General features: G+C 37.4%; 1 protein-coding gene across 1 annotated transcript; it reads left to right on the top strand.

Moving 5' to 3' along the window:
* Positions 1-403: 403 nt before the first annotated feature.
* On the top strand, positions 404-7,788 carry LOC104545888 (structural maintenance of chromosomes protein 5-like). The gene is made up of 4 exons (XM_010191130.1): positions 404-516; positions 4,362-4,541; positions 4,630-4,725; positions 7,580-7,788. Exons 1-4 carry the CDS (start codon positions 430-432, stop codon positions 7,718-7,720), a joined length of 504 nt encoding a protein of 167 aa, XP_010189432.1. The 5' UTR covers positions 404-429; the 3' UTR covers positions 7,721-7,788.
* The last annotated feature ends 220 nt before the right edge of the window (positions 7,789-8,008 follow it).

The following is an 8,008-nucleotide window of genomic DNA, read 5'->3' as shown; positions in this document are numbered from 1 at the left end:
AATTGTGTTTTAACAGAATCAGTGTAGTGTAGTATTTTTACAGTCAAGGTTAGAATTGGCAAACATTTTGTTGACTGCTTTTTTTTTTTTATCCTGGCAGGTTGTGGAAGACTATGATAGGCAGATACAAGAAATACAGCAGTTGACGGAATATCTAGAGGAAAAGAAAAAGGAATTGGATAACTATAAGCAAAACATTTCACAGGTAATAGCTGAAATTATCACTTATGTATCAGTATGTCTTTATTAGAATAGAATATATGTACAGAAATAAAGGGTAACAGTGTAAACTGAGATGTTAGTTTCTGTAATTACAGTATTTTTTAATTTAAAAGCTTTTTCTAAAGGAAAACTCAGTTATTAAAAGTGGTTTTACATGGATATATCTACTTCTAGGTTAAAGAAAGGTGGCTAAACCCTTTGAAAAAGATGATTGAGCGAATTAGTGAGAAGTTCAGTAGCTTCTTTAGTTCTATGCAGTGTGCTGGTGAAGTTGATCTTCATGTGGAAAATGAGGTATGATTTATTTTTCATATGGAAGGATAACTACTGTTTTCATGAATCATGTTTTGCTTGTATATTGCTAGAGAAAAAATAAGTTGTCGTTTGGATTGTAGGAAAGATGTTCTTCTAAAAAACATAAGGCACTTTTACTGATTAATATATTTGTACTATAACTGAATTACCAGTCTGATTAAAGGAAAATGAGTCTTTGTCCAGATTCATTGGACTTCAACTCGCTGACTTTTGGAAGCTTTTTGTGACTTAGAGGGCTTGGTTAGAAGCATTGTATTTACTTTACTATACTGAGCTGTAACTCAGATTTATTACGTTAGTGATTTAGTTTTACATTTTTAGCTAATTTGTACTATTCTATTATTTAATGGCTAGACCTACTATTATTAAGTGTTGCACTGATTTGGTTCTCCATGTAGTTTCTGTTCAAGTCTGCTGACATTTTGTCTGCTTTGAAAGTAGCAATTATTTGGCCCAGTCTGTTATGCCCTCAGGGCTTACCTCTGATGAAGGGTTTAAAACATCAATAGCACCTTGGGGAGAGATATAAAGTGCAGTGGACTGAAGAGAAATTGGATATTTCGTTTTAAGTTGGTCTTTGTAATGATGATTTTAAGGCTCTCATATGTAATGCATAGACTCAACAAGAGTGAAAGTTGACACAAATATTGTTTTGCTGTTATAAATTGCTCAAGCAGCATTTCTTAACATATTTGAAGTGGTAGTTATTACTGAGGGCAGAAGAGTGACTGAGAAGGCTCTTTACATGAACTGCATAAAAATGTTTACATAGAAACTAGTGTTATGAAACAGTAGGACATTAAAACATGGACTTTTTGGTTCTTTTGATAGTTATCTACAAAGTCAGATCTTGTATTTTATCTAAAAGTAAGTTGAGAGAGAATACACAGGAAAACAGTAAAGCAGTTTAAAAGGAAAGGGAGTCTGGACTATCTTTCTGAATATCTTCTTTGGTGGGTCTTTTCTCTTGTAAAGATGTGACAAATAGCTTAAGAGTTTAGCTAATGGTACTGTGTCAATTACTAAAACTTTTTCGGGGAGGGATCAATGCCTATGATACAGAGAGGTGGATAGTCTGTACTAAAGCTTGGATTCCTTACCATTCTCTGACACTCTTTTGCTCTGACTTATAAATATCACGAGAGACCCTTGAGGTAGTATTATCTCTGTTAGAAATATTCATGTGACACTGAAGTTCAAGGCTTTGTTAGCCTGCCCTGCAGGAACCTTGAGATCTGATGATGTTCTTGGTGATAGTACCTACTGTGTGAAATACTTCACTAGGTTCTTCCTTGGTTTCCTAGCAGAAACCTCGGTGAATGTTCTGACTTTCCTTAGTAGCACTTGGTAACCAGAATTCAGAGTGCTAGCAGTGATAAAACTCACCTTCCTTGATTCCTGCAGGGAATTTTGAGCATCACTCTTGGCAGGTTCTGGAATATCTGTTGGTTACATGAACTGCTATTCCCAGTAGCATGACAACAAAGACCTGACTTTCTGATGCCATTGCAGCTGTCCTGGAGAGCAGATTTTTTTTTTATTGGAAGTTTAACCAGCCTGTACCTTGTAAACTTCTCTGAGCCTAGTTTCAGTCTGTGCCAATGCATCTGAAATTACAGTGGGCCTAGAAACCTTGGGTCATGTGTTTTACTTCTCCTTACATGAAGTTGTGTTGTGTTCTTGATGTCCCACAACCCCGTCCCTTTCCAAAGAGCATAGCAAAAGCTCTGCAAGTATATGTTAGAGAAGAAATAGAAACTAAATTAAGGATATTTTTTCACTGCACTATTCTAAATATTCCTGGTCATAAGCAAGCCAGATTGTGGGTCTCTTTGATTGTTCCTGACAATCAGGTACCAAATCCTACTATAGTAGAGAAAGTTCACCTAAGCTATGGTGCTGTTGTCTTCACTGATTAGGATAGTGTCTTATTAGCACCCCTTAGCAAAATATCGTGTCCAGAAATCTCAGTGCAGCAACATTCATTTGTTTTGAAAGCATTTCCCCATGATTTTCCTTCTTAGATTCCTAACTATCAGGCATGGCTGTCAAACTACAATCTGCAAATCTGAGAAGCTAATTATTCTGATAAGCTGCATTAAGTGCCAAAGAAGAAGTTTCTTCCATAGTGGGGAAGAATGAAATAGTAACCAAAATCAGCTTGCAAATAGTTGTATTAAGCATTGCTTTGTTTTAATGTGTCTGTCATGAGCATCCCTTCTCAAGGCAGGTCTTCATTTTGTCTTTGGAAGTGCCAACCTATTGCCAACAGCAAAAACATCAAGAGTGAGAAAGGTGACCTGTCTTCAATATTGAGAAAAGTTGGCACTTAGCAAACATGAGTTTATAAGTATGTCAGGTCACCTGCTTTATCTCCTGAAGTGTGTATGCATTTTCCTCTGCCTCAAGGATTTGCAGCTCCATGTTTCTGTAATACTGATACACCAGAAGCAGCAGAGTTTTGTAGTACACGGAGGTAAATACCAGTATAAGACTGTACAGTTTTCAGTCCTGAGGATGTTTGACTGCCTGCAGATGTAGTAAAACACCAAGAATACCAGCAGTTGGGTTGTTCTTCTGATTTAGCAGATTAGCTGATCTGAGAGTATTTGATAGATCCTCTCCAATGTTAGATGCTATCTGGTGTGGATATTACTTATCCCAAAGCAAGATCTGAAGGTAGCAAAGAAGCTGAAAATTGTTCCTACAGACTTTTAAGTTTCTTAAGGCATCTGTAAGACTTTAAGATGGTATGGTTTATTTACTTCATGGTGGCTTTTAGACCTTGTGCTTCATAAAAGCTGGCCCTACAATGGGATTCTGCTCTGCCAAGTCACCCAGGTTCATATGCCTTTTGATGACTCTGGTAGGTGGCAATTTGAACCAAACTCGCGTGTGCCGGCGTCTGTGGGATGGACTCCTCATTCCCTCTGGCACAACTGTCCCTTCTAAATCTAGAAGTATTCTTTGAGTAACCATTAGGAGTCACCTCCATGTTCTACCTTTCTTCTAAGCAATACTGTTGTGTTATCAGAAGAAAGTGAGTCAATGATCTTCAAGTACAGGATCTACACTTCTGCAGTGAATATGGATAGACCTCTTGAAACTCATATTCTTGAAACTTTTGAATACTCTGTGTAGCTCTCCTTTACTTGATAGGTGCATATAAAGATTGTATCTTGCATAAACTGAATAGTAAGCAATCAGTATGGGCTTTCTGCATTGGAGCTTGCATTCCAATTCCTGCACTGAGCTTACCTGAACTTCAGAAATATTAGCAAGTATTCAAAAGATTTCTTTTTTCCCCTCAAATCATGAATGTATTTCCTTGCATAGGCCTTCTTTTGAACTACATCTGTTATTCCTACACCTTTGCACCATTGACTCAGACTGCTGACAAGTGTCATTTTTCCATTAAAGAAAAGTCCTGGGTTGGAATCCTTGTGTGTGGTTTTCCTGACTGAGTATGAAAGTGAAGTTGCTGTCATGCTAGATTTTGTAGGGGCTTTGTATCTAGTAGTGGAGGAAAAGAGAAGGATTTATTTAGACTGCTTGCAGTTTTAAGAGGTCTGGATGGAATCTTAAGCTTCAGAAGTTAACATTGTCACAGGAAGGGAGTGATATTGAAAATTCTCTAACTAAAAATAATAGATGAGAGTTAAGAAAAATTATATGAAACAATTAATACGTTGATATTAAACTGAACCTGGGTAGTTTGTAGACCCCTGTAGAACATTTGATATAAATGTCCTTTAATTTGCATGTCATTATCAAACAAGCTGTGGTACAGAGAAACTCAGTTTAACAGGTACTGGTTTTTATAGGAGGAATACGACAAGTACGGGATTCGCATTAGAGTCAAGTTCCACAGTAGGACTGAACTTCATGAATTGACTCCATATCATCAGAGTGGAGGTGAGAAGAGTGTTTCCACTATGCTGTACCTGATGGCTCTACAGGAACTCAACAGATGTCCTTTCAGGGTTGTAGATGAAATAAATCAGGTGAGGATCAATAGTGCAGTATATCACCTCTTACAATACAGAGCTTATGACGTGGTAGAGAGAACAGACTTTTTTTTTTGTCTTTTAGGGAATGGATCCAATGAATGAGAGAAGAGTTTTTGAAATGGTTGTCAAAACTGCTTGTAAAGAAAGCACGTCTCAGTACTTCTTTATTACACCAAAGGTGTGTGGTTCAAAATGAAATTGAAAATTTCATATGTAAGAGAGTTGAACTTCGTGTGGTAATGTCCCTATAAACACTGTATAACTTATCTCTGTTTTATGTAATAACTTAATACTGTGAGAGAATTTGTCAGTTTTAAAGACAGTCCTAGTAAGAATTCAGACAGCTTATACCAGGGCTCTTCTCATCATAAACACAGTCTGGAATTGTGGCCTTTGTGGAAGTATCACAAGTAAACCACCAGTGGTCAGGGTACTGTGTAACAGAGCTGTCAAATGTAATGTTTCTAGCTCACACAGAATTCGGTTTGCCACAGAGACCAACTTCTAAATAAGCCAGGTAATGATATTGGCACAGGCTGGTGCTCCTGGCATCAGAAAAATTAGAGGAGTCCCACGTTAATGGAGGAAAACTATTCAAGTAATAATCTGAGACTTAAGTTCAGAAAAGGTCAGTGCTATGCTCCATAGAGAATGGCTTGAGAGGACTTTTTCAATCAAGAGGCACCAATGCCTAATTGTGCTTGTCTGTTAAAATAAATTTTAAAAATTGTGATTGACTTACTGGATGATGTACCAGTGTGATGCTGTGGTAGGGTGGCTGTTCACCTGCACTTTTAACAGAGGCTAATGCCATATTCAACTTGATCCAAGACAGATTGAACCAGTAAAGGTTACTTGTACATCAAAGAGGCAAGCATTCAGTAATGGGCTGTGTGCTTTTTATTAAGAGACCAGTTCTCCTGCATCCCATACTTCGCTGTATTTTAGAAAATCTGGCTGGTATGTGCTATTGTTTTCTGTTAGCAGAAACAATGTTTCTGTTAGCAGCAAACAATAGCACATTATTGTTTCTCAGTAGCATTTGAAGGACCTCAGAAAAGCCACCTACAGCATTTATCTGACTGAAAGTAGGAGAAAGGTGGTGCTTGTTGCTCCTTCTGATTTTGCAGTATACTTACCTCCACATAGTTTGGTCGTTTCCTGTCCTCATCACTTCTGTCTTGTTTTGTGTGTTATGTACTGCCTTTTGTCTTGCGAATTCTCTCCTTATTGGATCTGCTTTTCTGTGCTGTCTCCTGCTTTGAGAAATAAGCAAGTGGTTTGCATGTTGAAAAGATAGAGATAGCTCTACTAACTTTAATGTCCCACACGTAAGGGACTGTAGAAGATGACTGTCTGGGGTTCAAAGTCTGTTTTAAAAGTTGTGCTTATTGTCAGATAGAGAAGGGGGAAAATGACTGTGTAGAGCTAACCAGAAAGATCAGAGTAAAAATGAGAAATCAGAAGTAAGAAATTTCAGAAGCTTAAAAAAGAAGTCCATTTAACATTATGGTAAAAAGAAGATCAAGAAATATGTTGCACCTCTATTCGGCAACAAGAGATGGTATTATGAAGACATCACTGAAGATATTTCTTTCTTCTTTCCCCCCTCGATCAGCTGCAAGTTGGTGATCACCACACTTGACATGATGAAGTTTTAGTGGCCTACCACAAAGAACATTATTGAGATAGCACTTTGTGTGAAGGTTTGAGCTGATGAGATAGTTTGAGTGAGATGTATCAGAGGATAATTAAAAGGCTGTACAGAGCAGGCTGAGGAGAAAGCCAGACTCTGCTCCAGTGGCTTGCCTGACCTTCCTGAGCCTACACTATCACTTACTAGAAGGAAAGTATGTAATCACATACTAGAAAGTGTGACAAATAGTCATACTAAGCTAAGTTTCATGTGTGTATCCACTGGGTAAAGGAAAAACAGTTGTCATGTGTTTTTTTCAGTATGTTGACACATGCTAGCAAGCTATTTTTTTTAGGTGTAGATTAATGTACACTAGAATTGACTAGGAAAATCGTATTCTGAATAGTTTTGATTCATTGACAGATTGAGTGGATGAACTGAATGTGTTCCTTGGGAGTTAGTCTTGGGTTTGAAAATCAGTATTTTTAATATCTGAAGTATTTTTTAATCTGAAGCAGATTATATTTCTTAAACATGCAAATATCACCATTTTGGGAGTGAATGCTGCTTTACTGTAGAGCAAGATTAGAATTCGAAAGAATTTTAGATTAGGTAACTTTATTTGAAAACAGGATGCATTTCAGCATAGACAAGTATAGGACTTGGTATTTTAGTGGAAAATACCAGCAGCAGTGTCTGGTCTAAGGAACACATATTTAAATGACTGGGGGGAGAGAAGTTTCTGTGGATGACAAGTCAACCATCAGTTGCAAGTAAATTGCTGAAAGTCACCCTGATCACTGCAGATAACCCTACAGCTTACATGACATGTATCCGTCTGCTGGGCTTGTGTCTGTCAAGCTTTGGACTATGGTAAGAGTCCAGCTTTGGCTGTTATGCTTCAGAAAAGTAGTACAGTGACTGTAGTAGTATAGTTAATTCAGAGGATAGCAGTGCAACTTTTAGTAAGTTTTGAGTTCCCGCTAATGGAAATTGCTTAGCTCAGAGGAGGACAAGGCTGAAGAGAGACATAATAATTGTGCTCAAGAAACTACCTCTTGCCTTGCCCTGGCAAAAAAGGAAAAACAGCCAATATTCTTTGCCCATTGTGGATGTGGCAAAAAAATAATGACCACATTTGCAGCAAGAAGGTACAGATTAGATATGAAGATTTTCTTGTAGTAAGAATAATGAAGCGTGAAAGTTGCTGGAAGAATGAGTGGAGTCTCCTTGGGGTTTTCTAGGAACAAATATATATCATCTGTCAGAAAGGCTATAATCCTACTATATTGCACTTTTGAGATCTAAGGTTTTACGTAGAGCTCTTTCACCTTTTTTAGATAATGGGGAACTTTCTTCTAGCTATTTTAACTTTGTTTTTTCTGTTTTTCACCAGCTTCTTCAGAATCTCACTTACAATGACAAGATGACGGTGCTGTTTGTCTACAATGGACCTCTTATGTTGGAGGAAAGCAAATGGAACTTAAAGTCTTTCTGTAGGCGGCGGCGGCGACTTGGAAGGATGGATGAACAGTGATACATACATACATACATACATACATACATAGATATATATATGTATATGTATATAAAAATGTATCACATTTTTGTATAGCTTTTTGGAACACCTAGCTTTCAAGACTTCAGAAATCACAGAAGATGAGAACCTGCAAAGAGCTGATGATTAAAAACACTGATTCCTAAGACTTGCGTAAAAGCATAGCAGATTTGAAGTGCATGGTTTGGTTTTGTTTTTCTAAATCTTTTGTAATGGCCTCTTTCTCCAAAGAACCTACTTTTTCTCAATAGTAGTTTCAAATACAAA

Source organism: Mesitornis unicolor, unplaced genomic scaffold (genome assembly GCF_000695765.1).
Source record: "Mesitornis unicolor isolate BGI_N332 unplaced genomic scaffold, ASM69576v1 scaffold43958, whole genome shotgun sequence".
Taxonomy (NCBI): Eukaryota; Metazoa; Chordata; class Aves; order Mesitornithiformes; family Mesitornithidae; genus Mesitornis; species Mesitornis unicolor.
Note: the sequence above shows the minus strand (reverse complement) of the source record. Positions and strands in the feature narration are given on the sequence as shown.

Coding starts and splice junctions, on each gene's coding strand:
- LOC104545888 (XM_010191130.1), top strand. CDS start 430: ATGATTGAGCGAATTAGTGAGAAGTTCAGTAGCTTCTTTAGTTCTATG. Junction 517..4,361: donor ATCTTCATGTGGAAAATGAG/GTATGATTTATT, acceptor TGGTTTTTATAG/GAGGAATACGACAAGTACGG. Junction 4,726..7,579: donor ACTTCTTTATTACACCAAAG/GTGTGTGGTTCA, acceptor GTTTTTCACCAG/CTTCTTCAGAATCTCACTTA.